Consider the following 16,727-nt stretch of genomic DNA (forward strand, 5'->3'; position numbering starts at 1 on the left):
AAGAGGATGAACCACGTGGGCAGCCCTGTGAAAGCTTATGACTTCTTGCTGAAATTCCTGCTGGTGGGCGACAGCGACGTGGGCAAAGGAGAGATACTAGCCAGCCTGGAGGATGGAGCCACTGAGTCGCCTTACGGGTACAATATGGGTAAGCAGCAACGGGGTTGTTACTTGGCGGCAGGTAGCTCTTTCTTACACCTGTAGACTGCACGGAGGAAGGTAGTGTTTGTGCAGGGCTGCCTTTCGCGATTACTGAGTCACCACAGACACCTCCCACACCTTGGCAGTTATAGGGCAGGGCTTCCATGACAGGGCATCTGCCTTCCCAGCTGCCTTGAGCTCTCTGGTAGCCTTCTTTAGAAACTGTGCAGTGGCAGGAAAGCCCATCGGCTACTGGCTGACGTGTTGTCGTCATCTGCTTTGATTATGTTTCCCACAATCCACCTTTAGGTTATTGCAAATAATCAGGTTTCACACACCTCCCTTAACGTTAAAAGGTTGCCCATTCCTGTCAACTGAATTACAAGGTGTGAGCACAAATGCACTGTAAAATTTCCTCGTGAGTCAGTAAAGTTTATGTTGTCATGTAGATGTAATGGCCATGGTCAGACTAGCTTGGTGAAACTAAGTGTTCTGTAGACCCAGCAGAGCTACAGGCAGAGGAGACCACAACCCAAAAAGAACCAAAGCACATACAAGGACACAGCCAAACAATTTTATTTGGGCCTCTTCAAGTCCTTTAATCCTAGTGCTAAAATGAACTGCTGCCTCCACTTTGTTTTCTTGAAATCATGACAGTGATGCTCACATTCACACCAAATTAAAGGATGCACACTAAGTGGAGGAGATTAACATTTTGCTGTGCATATATCGTTGAAGAAGAGGAACGGTGTAAGTTTGTATTTGGGGTTTGTGTTCTGTGCCAGGCCAGCAAGCTTGTGCTGTACAACTGCTTTGGGAAGTTACAAAGAATACCTCTTGTTAAATAGAGACTGGAAAGGTTTGCTATACAGGTCTTGTGCGTCTTTCAGTTTTCTTAGAGTGACCATCGGGAATGCTGAGTATTGGTGGAGATTTTCATTTTTTGAAAAATTAATCACTTTTTTTAGTTCTTGCAGGTAGCTGTCTGCTGTTTTAAAAGTATAAACTATATGACCATATGCAGAAAATTGGGGAACTTTTTTAAAAAAGGTGAGGACCACATTTCCTCAGGGAACAGTAGTCTCAGGCTGCCTGCTTACTGGCAGTACATACACTGTCGGAGGAAGAAGGGTGCAGTGGGTGCAATTCACCCTAGGTGTCATTGGCGTGGGAGGTGGCATCGCCATGCCACCCCCCTGGGATGCTCACCGTGGCTGCACCCCCCTGGGACGCATGTGTGCTGCTCCGGGTGCCGGAGCAGCTAGCTCCGCCTCTGAGTGGATAGGTCTGAAGCCAAAAGTGGCTGGGGATACCTCATTCACACACATCCGCGGTGAACCTCCCTTTTAAACTCTACCTTACATCCACCAACGCAGTCATTCATTCATTCTCACACTGCCCCCATGCATGTACAGCTATGCACCTTCCTTTCTCAGCATCCGGAATGCTATCACTACCTCCACTGGTAGCTCACATGGTTTCCGTGGTAGACACTGAGAAACATGCATTACTTTATCAGCACCTGACAGGGAAATGGTCATGTGATCATTTCTCCCATCAGGAGCTTGGTTCTAGAGTAAGGACCAAGGAAAACAATGTACATTACCCCAATGTAGCATACAGTGGTACCTCTGGTTGCGAACAGGATCTGTTCCGGAGGCCCGTTCACAACATGAAAAGAGCGCAACCCGCAGCGGCGTGTCTGTGCACGTGCAGGTTGCGATTTGACGCTTCTGCGCATGACGTAATTTTGTGTTTCTGCGCATGCGCAAGCGGCGAAACCCGGACGTAACCCTTTCCGGTACTTCCGGGTCACCGCAGGACGTAACCTGAAAGAACGTAACATGAAGCGGACGTAACATGAGGTATGACTGTATATCTTCTTGCTGCAAACATGGTGACTGGCTGACCCATTTTTCTGTCTGAGGTGGAAGAGCAAATGCTTCTAACTCACCCACTGCCAAGACAAGGTGTCTAGTACTCAGAGGTAGTCAATTTATTTTGCACATGAGGCAGAAAATCCCACAAGTGTCTCTCCCCTTCTCAGCAGTAAAAATACGGCAAATTAAATAACTTTCGATTTACTACCCTTTCATGACACCCCATAGCTGTCTAAGGCAGCTGTCTCTGCCTTATAGTAGAGCTGGCTCTCACAGGAGGTTAAGCATAGGCTGCGAATGGTATTACCCTAATAAACAGAGAGTGAAGAATTCACGTATTTTAATCAAGATGATGAATCTTTTTAGCCTGCTGATATGCAAAATATTTAGAACAGTGCAAGACATCTGGACATCCGCCTAAAAGTAATAAAGGTGGATAAGGGTCTGAATTATGTTTTTTAAAAAAGGAAAAGACGAGAATAAGTATAGCACAAGATTATAATAGCACTACCAAGTGTTTCTGAAGAACTGATATGGATAGGATGAGTATTTTTGGCATTAACACTGGAACATTTATTTATAGTTCATTCCTTCATTGAACCTGACAAATGAGAGGCTCAGACCATGTCAGATGCAGCTGAAAACCTGAATCTATGCATCTCTTTAATTTGATTTGATGCAAAGCAAAATAAAAACTTCCTCAGAATATGATTTCACATCAAAAATTTAATGAGTTCATTTTTGACGATGGCTGCACCATCGAATGTCAGACTTGTCACTGACTTCAGTAGCAGCAGGATTGCACCCATGCAGTCCAGTTCTAAACATTATTCAAATGTAATTAATGGGACTAACTTATTTGTAAATAAGCATGGAATTACAGCATCATGGTATGTGAACACCATGTTGCCTCTTCCCAGGAGAGATGGGGACTCACTTTTTGGTCATTCTTCATAGCATATTCTTATTGTAGCTATTTGCAAATATTCAGCTAATAGTTTCAGTTCATGAGATTATTGTGAGTAGATTCAGCCTGCCATTTGAAATTGAGTCCTTCCCATCAAGCTGATCTGCCAATTGGTACCAAATCTGCTGGTAGCTGAAAAGGTAGACATTTCAAGTTGCAAACTGCAATAGACTTTAGTTGTGAGCAGTTCTAGCTTTCCTTATGTCTGTTGATAAATGGTAAATGAACCCATAGAAATGGAGCAGTAATCATTGACTCTGCTCAAGGAAAAAAGATGATAAAACTTTGTGTGCACCATTTTGCTTATAATTTCAGTCTCCTTTCAAAGTGAAACCTTTTTTCATTTGCTTTATGCTTGAGGGGAAAATGCTGCCTGTGCCATTAAATAAAAATAATTATAACTACTTGGGGCAAAGCTGGTAATTATGTTCTACATGCACCCATTCCTATTGGGTTCCAGAAGCCTTGAGGCATGGGGCAATGGTAGGGTCAGGGTGGAGATGTCTGAAGAAGAAAAAACACTTCAAGAAATGTGCTGTGTTTCTGTACAACACGGACAGCAAATATGTACATCATACACCGCCCAGTAGAGAAAAGTTCATCTTAGTTATTTCTGTATCCGGAACAGTGTATTAGGGAGTAGAGAGTGTTCAAGAGACGAACTGATTCACAATGGCTCAGTTTGGATGCCATATTTGTAATGGTTTGGAGAGTCAGGAACATGCCACAAGTTCACTTACACCCTCTCCTTTCTCTGCTGAGCGCTTTCATCTGTTCCTGGTTTTCCTCATTAGAATTGATTGGTTTTGGGGAAAAAAATATCTAAAGACTCTGCCTATCCCTTCCTAGGTACACACATCTAGGTTTTTTTAAGGGAACAGTAGGTGTAACAGCTATTTTTCCTATTTATTATACAGACTATAGCACTAAAGGCACTGGAAAAGAATGTGAGGCAGTATCACGCAAAGGCTAAACTGTTGTCGGGGCACATGTCAGAAATGTCCTTGGTCTGTGGGTTAGAAACAAAACAAAATGGTCAGACATCGCTTAGGCCCATAATGCTAAAGCCTTTTCTTCCCTAATTACCACAGTTCCTTTGCAGATGACTTGCTTTTTTGAACCTAAGTTATGTGGTAATTTTTTGACCGTTATCGGGCCTAGTAAACACAGTGCATTGTCATCAAATGTTAGACTGCATTGGCAGGTTTTTCAGGTTTAACTGTTGAGTAATGTATGGGAGAGTTAAGAAGTAAAATACACTCCTCACAGAAAGCATATTCTCCTTTTGTGTGCAATGGGTTCACACAGGTCTTTTATAATTAGAAGACTGACAATGCAATCTGGTACATGTCTATTCAAAAGTAACTCCCATTTGGTTTATTTATTATAAATATTTTAATAAATATGAATATATTATCTTCTGGCTTTTCATAAGGACCCTATGCATTGATTAAAACAATATACCATCCATAAAATAATAAAGACTAAACTTAGAACTAAACTAAAAACTAGAAGCCATACGTTAAAATATGTGGGGAAGGGTGGAGAGACAAAACCAAACTGAAAGACATGGCAAAATAAACAAGGTTTTGTAGCACACTGAAATGCAAATAGATAAGTCATGAATCAGGCAGGCATCCTAGTGCTGGGAGCTTTATAGGCAGTTACTACTACTTCAAACTGTGCTAAGAAACAAACTGGGAAAGAATGCAGAATTCTGAAAGGGAAACCCTAGATGTAATCTAGGCTGCTGCATTTTGCAGCAGCTGATGTTTGCATGGATGGAGTGTAAACTACTGGAGAAATGTAAGAATCCACATCCATTGCTGTGCCTACTTTGACACCTGGCTCCACCCACCAGTGGGGTGCAGCCCCCGCAGGGGACCCATGAGGGAATGTGATCTTCAGGCTGTGAAAGGCTCCCCTTCCTGCAATAGGACATGATCTCACAAACTGTCAGCTTAGACAGGTATCCTTTACCACACTGCAGAAAGCAGGATTCTATCCTACACCTTAAAAGCTACTTTATGGTGATCATAGAATCAGAGAATTGTGGAGTTGGAAGGGATCCCATGGGTCATCTAGTCCAATCCCCTGCAATGCCAGAATCACAGCTATCATGGTATATAAAATTTGTATACGATAGAAATTATCCAAGGCAGTAATCCTGGCAGGGTCAAAGCAGATTAACTGTTGTCTTTGCCTGGTAGCCATTATGAATTCCCAGAAAGATTCTGAGATTTTAAGAGAAAGCACTGGGCATAGTAACATAGTAACGGAGGGAGCTGCCTTATACTGAGTCCATCTATTTCAGTACTGTCCAAATTGACTGGCAGTGGCTGCAAAGGGAGATGATTTCTGGAAACACATGTTCCCCTCACACACGGGGTATAGAGCCTGATAACTAGTGATTTACTGTCACAGTAAAAGTGAGCTTCTTTCTGGCAGCTGAGCACAGGCATGGGCATGCTATTCTTAATTTTAAAAATGATTTTGCTAGTTACAGCACGAAGCAAACACCTACTTGCTCCTCATTTGTTGTGCTGCGTTGGGTGTTGCAATCTATTACAGATGCAAATTGTCTCATGCTAGGCATAATTGCCAAATGTGGCAGAATTTTGGAATAGGTGCAATGAATCATGCTTAAAACGAGATAATGACTAATAGCTTATGAGCTCAGGGAAGGAAGAGAATAAAACAACAGAATTTAAGTCTGTAAAATCTGTGCACAATATTTGAAGGAAGCTCCATCCTCAAAACATGTCTGTTAACATATTTCAAAGAATGGCACTTGCATTACTGAAAGCCTCTGTGGTTGGTCTGCGGTAATTTTATACCTCAGTAACTCTCTTCTTTTTGAAATTAAAAGTTTTGTGTCTATTCAAAACGACTGTTGAAAAGTCCAGTTCTTCCTTCCCTTTCTGATGGCACTTAGAGTCATAGTTATCAAAAGTAAATTTACTTTGTAATTTTTTAGTTATAAAATTATTAACATAAGCTCCTAGGCCACTGTACAGATATAAGTCCCTGTTTACAGGTTCAGAAGCTATGAAGAAACAAAAGGGAAGGGAAGTGGAGCTGCACTATCTGAAAGAAGCAAAGTGTTAAAAGACTACAATAATGAACTTTAGGAGTAAGGAAGAAACAAACAAAAAAATCCAAATAGCACATCAAGACAGAAGTTTTTAAAACTGTTTCTTCATGAGATGAAGGGGCTGGTCAAAAATGTAAAGGGAAAATAGTGCTAGACATAAGAAAGATAGCATGGGGATAAGAAATATAACCATATAGTAGAGATTTAATTGAAAACATCAGTGCTTTATTAACAGAGGGACCAAAGAGAAAAATGGAAAGCAACAGATAGAAAAAGGGCCAAAAACATGAACAGCTGTAACCTTCATATCTAGTCATATTCTTGCCCCTTTTTTCTATCAGTATTCCTTCCTGTATTGCTTTATGCGAAGTTTAAACTTCTTTTATTAACCTTTAAGAAGTTTAAACTTCATGAAGCCTGTGAAGGGAAATACCGGTATATAGAGAGGTATAAAATGACTGAAGAATTAGGAAAGAAAGCAGAAAAGAGAAAACAGAAATAATAGGTTTAAACTGAGAAACAGGAAGATCAGTGAACAAGACATTTTAGTAGTTAACACAACGTAGGCTGTAGGTCTGAACAAGAATGTTAGCTGATATTAAGAACAAATTTAGAAATCTTATAGAAATAAAATTGGCAGAACTTAGGTAGATATGTGAGCGGAAATAGAAATAGATCAAAGATAACACCAAAACCCTTTAACTGTAGAAAAGACTGAAGGTTGGTGCCAATTGGAACTTTGGAAGAGAAGGCAAAGTATCTTTTGCACAGTGACATCCAGGCATACAGACAATTTGAAATAAAGTATTGGTAAAGGGGAGGGAAGGACCAAACAATAGCGCTTGAAATCATTTGTATAACAGTGGCACATTGCAAGCCACAAGAATAAATTGGATTGCTAAGAGAAAGCATATAAAGAGTGAAGAGAAGAGGGCTTAGAATAATAATTGAGGAAGACTTAAACGAAGCTTTTATGACACAGGAGTGAAAGCAGGAGTGGATGGTACTGTCCAGTCCCAAAGAACTGTAAAAGGAACAGATAATGATCACCTGTACCCAAAGCTGATGAAAGTACATATAGAGAATGCTGGTGTATTTCAGAATATAATACTACTTTAGATTTTCCACAGAGCAATCTCACTAGAATGTTTGAGTCAAAAACCAGCTGAAAAGGACCATAAAAAATTAGATGAAAGAAAACTGTCACATTTAGATAAGATTAAGAGGAGCAGTTAAGTCCCCCCAATCTAAATCAATTTTAGTAAATATTGGGCCCTCACCACCACACACAATTTACCTCTTTTGTTTTTGTCAGGCGTTGTCTCATCTTGCTTTAAAAATGCTAGCTTCCCAAAACTGGGGGGGGGGGGGGGATATATGTGGACAATTTTATGACTGTTGGAAACTAGCATATTCAAAGCAAGAAGAAACAATGCTTGAAGAAAGGTATAGGTAAGAGAAAAACAAATCAATATTTACTAAAATGGGAGAGGGAATTGGATCAAGAAGATAAGCAGTACGTTGAAGTGAAGAAAAAATAGAAATAGCATCAAATGTTCGAAAATGAAGAATAAGACAGTGTCCACACTATACCTTTAAAGCACATTCCCCTCCCTCAAAGAATTCTGGGTACTGTAGTTTAACCTCCAAAGAGTTATAATTTATAGCAACCAATAACAAACTTCAGCACTCAGAATTCTTAGAGGAAAAGAATGTGCTTAAAATGCACTAGAAAAGTATAGTGTGTATACTGCCTAAAGAGATACAATAAAATTGAAGGAGTAGGAGGAATAATAGAACAGGAAGAAAAAGGAGGTGATGAAGAACAACAACCAACATAAATAACATTTCTGTTATTCATTCCTCTCTCTTCTTCTGACCGTAATATACCTCCTACTCCTTCCATTTTATTAAGTTACTTATTTGGTACTTAGATTTACTGAAATCATTTAGAGTTGTTTCCAGGGAACTAAAACTTTTAAGACGGTGGTATTGGTGTACTTTTGATCATAGTCTAAACTGTTTGAAATCGCATCATAAAAGGCAAACCCCACAGCATTTCATAGTGCATGTGAATGATTAAACAATACTATCTTGCAGAGAAGCTGAAATTTAACAATGTTCTAATAGGGCATGCAGAACAACTATGTAGTACTTTGGTCAAGCTGGTGAATGTTAAATCTCAAGATCCTTGTATAATGTCATTCCTTGCTAGTTCAGAATGCTGTTGTCTAGCTGCTCTCCCTTCACATGTTGTCTTTCCTTAACTGCTACAGGACAGCCCAGTCCTCAAAATGTATTTAAGCTGGGCCAACATAATCAGTTTGTATGTACATATATTAATACTGAAACCAACTTGTGTCCTGTTGCTTTAGTAGAGATCCTATAACTTTTTTGATTTGCACAGAACTCATGTGAAACAGAGGTCCCACCCCTTTTGCAAATATAAATATTTATGCTGGAACAGGGAGGCTGAGGGCGTGGGCCAAGTGAGCAGAGAGGAAGGATCTATGCGGAATTCTCTGGTCAGTTGCAAAGAACAGGCCAAGCAAGGAGAGGAGGCAGACATATTATCACAACAATCCCCATCTTCCCTCAGTCTTAGCAAGGCCTTTTGCATGTTTGTTTTTTTAAAAAATGTCCCAGGGACTGATTCCTCAATGCCACCTTTTCATCTTCCTTTCTTCATTCCATTTCTTCATGCAACTAGTACCGTGAGATGTGAGTGACAGCTCAAAGGACTAGGCTGCTAAACCCTACTAATTCGGAGTATGATACCAGAAATAAATGTCGTTCTTTTTTAACTTTGCATGCTACAAGCTTAACGGTTGTGTAATTATACACTTTAAATCTGATAGACATACATAACTGTAGTAGAAACAGGTTATCAGAATTAAGAACTGCCCTCCATGGTTCCTGAAAATAATCAGATTGTGGTTGGACGCTTGGCAGAGTAAAATAAACTTGCCAAAACAATTACATTTAATTTCTTGACTTTTAATGATATTAACTGATATGTTTCCACACAGTTGGTTTTTGATGCTTAAGTGTAAGCCAAATAGTTTCAGTTAATAACCTGCATGTTTGCCTGATACCTGTAAAACTATTAGATTGTTATAAAACAAGGGATGGAGGATCTGTTACCATGGATATTGAAATAAAATCAGATATTACTTGATTAGCTTCTTAAACAGAGGCTGAAACAATGCCAAAATTTCAACTAGGGGTGGGCTACAATGATTACTTAGTATTGGAAAAAGCTGCTGCAGTGCTCTTTAGTTTCCTCCCTAAATGCTACTCCTGCCAAAATGAAAAAAATGTGAATATGGAACTATTGTCTGCCTTGAAGACAGCCACTATCTTCTTCCTTCCTACCCAAGCCCTGTAGCTCTCCGTGTCAAATAGAAAACATGGTAGTTTTATGCAACGTGTTAATTTAATGTAGATAAATTAATGCAGATTAGCCCCTTGCGTAGGCACTGTTAATCCATACTAAGAGACTTAATTAAATGCAGCCTGTTTGGAGCAAGGTTAAATGTAAATGAGCAAACAACATTTTCTCTTTTTTTAAAGATTATCTACCCAGGACCTTAGATACTTTTTGCAGAGGATTTGTGCCTGTTTGAAGAGGGATACATTTATACAATGTGAGAATAGGAGAAACCAAGTACAAAGCCATTTATCACACATAAATATCAGAACGTGATAATGAAAGACAATTATATAAGCTATTACAATGTAATAAGAAAAATGGAAGGCTTGGCTTTTGTATTTTATTGATTTTCATGATTTACAGTGGCAAAAAAGATACAAATCTGAAGATGCTTTTATGTAGTCCCTGGGGTCTTCATGAATTCATGATACCAGATTTTGTCCTTCAGCATTAGACAGGTAGTTTTAAAAATGTGATACTCAAAGTACTATAAATGATAAACATTTTAACAAGCAGGTAAATTAAAAGCTTACATTTTGAGTGACTGTGTATCAAAATCTATGGGTTTTAAATATGCAATTATTACCCCAAGAGTTTACTTAAGTGTCTCATATGAGCCCTTAATAATCCTTCTCTGTCCCCTGACCTTTGCAGGAGGAAAAAAGGGCCACTCTACTGCTATAGAGGCCCTATGTCTGAAATTCTGACTCAGTAGCTAAATAAGCATACAGACAGAATAAAAATGAGTAGTCATCTTGTTCAGAATCACGGGAGAGAGAAGGAAAAAATTGCTACAGGGAAGAAGAAAAGTTGTTTCCTAAATAAAGATTAAAAAACCCATAAGATAACAGCCTCACCTACTAGAGTAGTGAATTTAAAAAAGAAAAGAAGAAATAATATGTTGCTGTTTCAGTATCGCCTTGTGTGGCTAGGGTAGTGGTGGGTAGCCTGGTTCTATTTTGTTGTTGTTATTAAAAGAACTACATATGCATTCCTCATCTACAATTGCAAAACTGCTTTATAATGATTGGAAGTGGAAGTTGACTGATTAATCCAGAGATGTCATTGGCACAAGCCAATAGGCAGCTGAAGTATGCAACATTTTGGACAATTCTAATAAGCCCTAGAAATAATCAAGTGCAGTGCATAACATGTAATATTTCTCTCTGTCTCCTCTGAAAGGTTTTTTCACATATAGTTTGAAGCCTGTACAACGAACACTGCAAAAGCAGTCTGACTAAAACCCTTGTGGATAATATTAGTAATAATAAAGTACACATGCCATACTACCCACCACCCATTGCCCTAAAAATCTGGTGCCTATTTAAAAAATGGGGTGGGGGCGGCGGCATGGCTGTCCCTAGCAGCTTCTGCATGCAAAGTGGGTGCTTTTCCACTGGCCCTTCCCTATATACTGGACTTTTTAAAAAAACAAAAATGGGTTGGTACTATTAAAGTGATTTATCATAGGCATTTCTCGCTTGGTCGCTTTGTAGAGTGAAAAAAATAGGCATGCTTTTAGTATTTTAAAATTCTGCCTTACCTCCTCCCATCCCCAGGTATTGATTACAAGACGACAACAATACTCCTGGATGGCCGTCGAATAAAGCTGCAGCTCTGGTAACTTTGCATTATGTTCTCTGTTTGGATTGTGCCATTGTGCTTTGAAAACAATTCATAGTGGACGTAATACTGCTTGGATGCAATGTCATATTTACTGTAAAGTTGACTACAAATATTTAATTCTTATAACAGTTAAGAACAGGTCATACTACCCACCAGCCTTTTGTACTAAAGAGCTATAGTTGAGGACAAGGGAGCAGTTGCGAAATTAATGGGTTTCTCTGTATATGTGCAAGGAGCCTAAGTAGTATTAAATGATTGGTGAATATATTATAGGAGTACATAATCACCCATGTAGATTCAGTGGACGATCCTGCTGAAATGCATGATGTCCATGTGGTTTAGCGGTTAGAGTACTGGATTCGGACTTGGAAGACCAGGGTTCAAATTCCCACTTATCCATGAAGCTCACTAGGTGATCTTGGACCAGTCTCTGTCTTTCAGTCTCACGTACCTAACATACCTAACCTGGACTGCTTTTCCCCCTAAGGCAAAGGGTAGAATACTAATAAAGAGAGCAAAACAGAAAGACCAGCTAAGAATTCAACAAGAACACTGTTATTCAGAATGGAAAGGACTATGTATTTTTAACTATATTTTACCTTCCACAGGGACACATCTGGGCAAGGCAGATTCTGCACCATATTTCGTTCCTATTCCAGAGGGGCCCAGGTAATCCCAATTCTGCCATCTCTAAAATATGTCACTGTAGAGAATTAACTAAAAGAAAAGAGCTACAATAAGGGGTGGGGGAACTATACTTGCTTTCAAAAATTGTTATACAATTTGTTGCTGCTGAATAAAGGGAGCATCCTTTGGGTCACCAGAAATGAATTATTTTAAAGAAATGTTCAGATTTGTTAAGTCCTCAGTCTGCTCCTCTTTTTCCTGGTTAAATAAAGGAATGGTTACACAAAATTGTATGGTGTACTGTGTACCTTATCTACGTGTCAGGCTGATCTAATCTTCTTTATTCACTCAGGGCGTGATATTGGTATATGATATTACAAATCGCTGGTCATTTGATGGCATTGATCGATGGATAAAGGAAATAGATGAGGTAAGACACATCTCTGAATGCTGTGACATGTGAAACATTTTGCAGATAAAATTGCTTATATCCTGTTTGCCTTAAAGTCATTCCCTTTTTCAAACCCTATATTTGGACTTGGATGACACCAACTCTTGTCCAGTTCCAGATCTTCCTCTTATAACATGCAGCAGGTGGCCTGTCAGATGATTCTAAGCATTCCTGGTGCTCATTATTCTACTTGATCAATAGCAGTCTGACTTCTGGCTTGGTTTTCAAACTGGGACTGCTGTAGTTGCCTTGGTGAATGATTTTCATCTTCAGTTGGTTGTGGTAACTCTATCAGACACATTTGATATGATCGACCAGAAAGTTTATTCTTGAAACTTTTACATACCCATAATTCTATGTTGAAGGGTTGTTGTTGGTTTTTTTTAAAAAAATAAAAACTCTGCAACTTATATTTGGCAAAGCAATACATTTTTTTACCACCTGCTGATTCTGTTTGGTTATTATATTTTCTTGTATTGGGTTTTCTTGATGGAATCCACCTATAGCACAGCACTATGGACAAAGGGAATTAAAGAGTTGTTGTTACTGTTGTTGTTAATAATCAGTATTTTGTTGAAGAAGAGGGTGAGAGACTTCTAAGCTAACATTTTGCTGTCTATCTTTACTTAGCATGCTCCTGGTGTACCCAAAATCCTTGTTGGCAACCGCCTGCATCTGGCCTTCAAACGACAAGTATCTACTGAGCAGGCACAGGCCTATGCTGAAAGATTAGGCATGACATTCTTTGAAGTAAGCCCACTCTGCAATTTCAACATCACAGAGTCCTTTACGGAACTTGCAAGGATTGTGTTAATGAGACATGGAATGGACCGGCTGTGGAGGCCAAACAAAGGTAAGTAACACAAAATCATTTGCTTTATTGCAACGGAGCATCTAACTCATGAGCCAGCTCTGGGCCTGCAAGCCACAGGAAGTGGTCCACTAGTCCCATGAAGCTCTTATCTCCTCATATCTGTGTTGTGACGCTGAGCACAAGATGAGGAGCTAATCTTTAAAGAACAGGCATAGAGAATGGAAAAGGAATAGGAAGACTTTTGCCCCACTCAAAGAGAGAGTGAGAGTGTTGTGTATGTGTTTGCGTGAGAGAATGCTGTGTGCTTGCAGATGTGGTGAGTGTGGTGTATGTGTGTGTATGAGAGAGTGCTCTGTGTGTGCGTGTGTGCACACAGGCAGCATAAATATACATTGGCCGTGCCGGGGAACTATGTTAAAAAACTAATGGTGGGGAGCAGCATGCAGGTTGTAGATTAGCCACCCTGCTGTAAACAGTATGACAATTGAGCGCCAAACTTGGGAGCACCCTTCCTCCCCACTCACTTCCCTTGTCTGCTTTGACCATGCTCAGCATTGCATCTGTACTAGTACTGGACATGGTTAACATTTACAATTTCCAGAGAGTGAGTCATGCTAGTCTCTTGCAGCAAAAACAACAGAGTCTTGAACAAATTTATCTCTCCTTCTCTAAGGTGGAAAGGTGGAAGGAAGGAGAATTTCTACCCCTAAATAATTTGAATAAGTACCTGCAAGCTATACATGGGTTGTTAGAGAAAAGGAGGTGACTAAAGTAGATGTTCAAGCACTGAAGTACTGTTTACCTAATATTTACTTCAGTGGGCCCCTGGAATTATGCTGCCATCTAGAGCTGGAGGTTGTAGTATTGCTTTAATTTAATTTAATTTAATTTATCTATTTATTCTATTTTATTTATTTGTTTGTTTGGCTGTTTTTCTTTTCAGGGGGAGGGTTATGTGTTGTTACAATTTTTTTGTATTTTCTTCTTACCCATTTTCCCCTTGTTAAATCGTTGCAACATCACCTTTATTCATGGAGGCAAGCCATGGTTATGGGGATTCAGGGTAGAATTAGGAAGGAACTTCAGAAGCAGTGAAAAGAAACAGAACCCGAGAGCTCTGAAAAATACAATGAAGTCAAAGTTGTGCACTCATGTCATCTTGTGGCTATTTAGAATCATGTTTTGACTAATCTTCATTCATGTTTTTGCTTCTTGTTTGAAGTCCTGAGTCTGCAAGATCTTTGTTGCCGCGCCATAGTTTCATGCACCCCAGTGCACCTTGTGGACAAACTTCCACTCCCTGTTGCCTTAAGAAGCCATCTCAAATCGTTCTCTATGGCCAATGGACTTAATGCTCGGATGATGCACGGACGTTCCTACTCTCTCACTGCCAGCAACAACAACAAAAGAAATAGTCTGAAGAAAGCCAAAATTATCCGTCCACTCCAGAGCCCTCCGAAACATTGCACCAGAAATAGCTGTAAAATCTCCTAAGCCTCTGCTTGGAAAGGTTTGGGCCAGAGCCTTTAACACAAGGACTCATAGTCTGTTGTATGTATTGCATTACAGAAACAGAACAAAAAAAATGCTATTTTAGAGTCATTTGTTTTAAATAATGCTGCTTCCAGATGTGTGATGCACTCTGTGCAAACAAAGGGATGTGAAACTTTGCTGTTGGGTTTTTTATATATCAATTTTTTGATGTGCATGAAGACTTTGTGTGTTTTATAAAGGGAATAATTTATCACACTACTCAGCTTTCGATGACACTAAATCTCAGAAGTGAGTTGTTTTAATTGCTCAAATATTGTTTAATCACTACATTTTATTCGCAGTTAAATAGGAATCAGTGTCCGTCTGTAGATGCAGGCAGTTTTTTAAACCACAATGTATTGTATACATTGTAAAAGCTACAAATTCTGTAGTGCAACAATTATTTGTGATGTTGCAGTAGAGCATCTGAAAATGGTTTTGTACTGTTTCCTCAGTGATTTTGAAGCACTGCTTTGAGCTACCAGTGTGTAAATGCAATATACACAAGATTTTCTCCCATCCATGTATAAAATATTTGATAAAAGTTTTGCTATGTTGTTTAGGGATTAATCTGTGGTTTATATGCTTATTTTTCTGGTAAATCTACATTTTTGTAATGGATATTCTAGTGATCAGTTATATTGCAAAAAAAGCCAAAGACATCAGATGTATTTGCCACATAGCAGTAAGAAAAATGTGATTTGAAAAGCTGCTTTATCGGGGAAAGGACGCTATTTAAAAATAAAACACTTTTTAAAAGCTCTAAAAAGTGCTGGAGTGGTTTTTCCTAGTTAAATATTTTCCTGGTCTCCCAAGACTCTGTTGAGGTAATGACTTTCAATTATAATTTGTTCATGACTTGATTAAAGGGTCATCTCCTACCAGTTTTGTCTGTGAAGTCAGGAAGATGCTTACATTGAACAGCTGCCCAGAATGGCTGGGGCAACCCAGTGAGATGGGTGGTGGCAAATAATAAACTTATTATTATTATTATTGGCTGATATTTGGTTTTTAAGTAAACTGGGGGTATTTTTCCCCACTGCTGTGCTGTTCTGTTTTCAACTTACTTTGTTTTAATATGGTTTTGCTTTTTATTTTATATTGTACAGTTTGATTTGAACTGAAAACATTTCTGATGGTGTATTATTTTATTTTTTTACTCTGTTTTTCCTTTACTGGGCAGAGTTCTCTTAAGAACAACTGCCCTCTGTTACCCCCTTGGCTGCCCCCACCATCTTCCAGGTGAACAACCAGAAGCCACATGACACCATCAATAATACCTGTTGTTTCAGAGCTGCTACTGCAAGGGCAATATCAACCGCCTATGAATCTTATTTTATTATTGCAATCTACTATAGGAACATAAGATGCTGGACCAGACCAAAGGCCCACCTGTTCTCACAGTGACCAATGGGATGCCTCTGGGAAGTCCACAAGCAGGACATTAGCACAATAGCACTCTTCTCCACTTGTGCTCCTCAGCAATTAGTATTCAAAGGCATACCACCTTATGATACTGGAGGCAAAAAAGGCCATTACATTGATAGAAAAATTATGGAGAATAAGGCAAAGTTAACTCTTAAAGCCATCCAAGTTGGTGGCCATTGCTACATCATACAGTAGCTAATTCCACAGTAGCTAATTTTAATCACCCTTTTTGTAAATTGAAAAGCCCAAGTGAAGTAAGCTTTCTGCATAGAGTTGTTCCAGCCCCTGGATCTTATTGGTTGCTCTTTTCTGCATCTTTTCCAGCTCTGCAGTATCATCTTTGAGATGAGCAGAATTTCAAGTACAACACACAAGATTTACACTTTCACTGAGCTATCCACCACAACCCCAAATATATTTCCTGCTCAATCACCACCAGTTCAGTGTATATGAGAAATTAGGGTGCTGTTGTTTTTTGCTCTAATATACATCACTTTACACTTGCTTACACTGAATTACGTTCGCCATTTTAATGTCTATCCAGTCTGAAGAGATGGTCACGAGTTCCTAACAATCCCTTTTCGTTTTTACCAGCCTACACAGTTTGCTGTCATCAGCAAAGTTGTTGACCTCATTGCTCACCCCCAATTCAAGACTGAATGTCTTAATTGGTACCCCTAGGCGAAGGTACTCAGAGCTTTTCTTCTCTTGTCTTTTTAAATTAAAAAACCAA

At 39.2% G+C, this 16,727-nt stretch overlaps 1 protein-coding gene across 1 annotated transcript; it reads left to right on the plus strand.

Moving 5' to 3' along the window:
• Positions 1-6: 6 nt before the first annotated feature.
• Positions 7-15,335, plus strand: RAB40B (RAB40B, member RAS oncogene family; the record flags this gene model as incomplete). Its single annotated transcript, XM_080994041.1, has 6 exons — positions 7-148; positions 11,075-11,135; positions 11,750-11,810; positions 12,121-12,198; positions 12,850-13,072; positions 14,256-15,335. The coding sequence occupies 6 exons, from the start codon at positions 7-9 to the stop codon at positions 14,525-14,527; spliced, it is 837 nt and encodes a 278-aa protein (XP_080850167.1). The 3' UTR covers positions 14,528-15,335.
• Between the last annotated feature and the right edge of the window lie 1,392 nt (positions 15,336-16,727).

This window comes from Podarcis pityusensis, assembly GCF_964106645.2.
Source record: "Podarcis pityusensis genome assembly, chromosome: 2".
NCBI lineage: Eukaryota > Metazoa > Chordata > Lepidosauria > Squamata > Lacertidae > Podarcis > Podarcis pityusensis.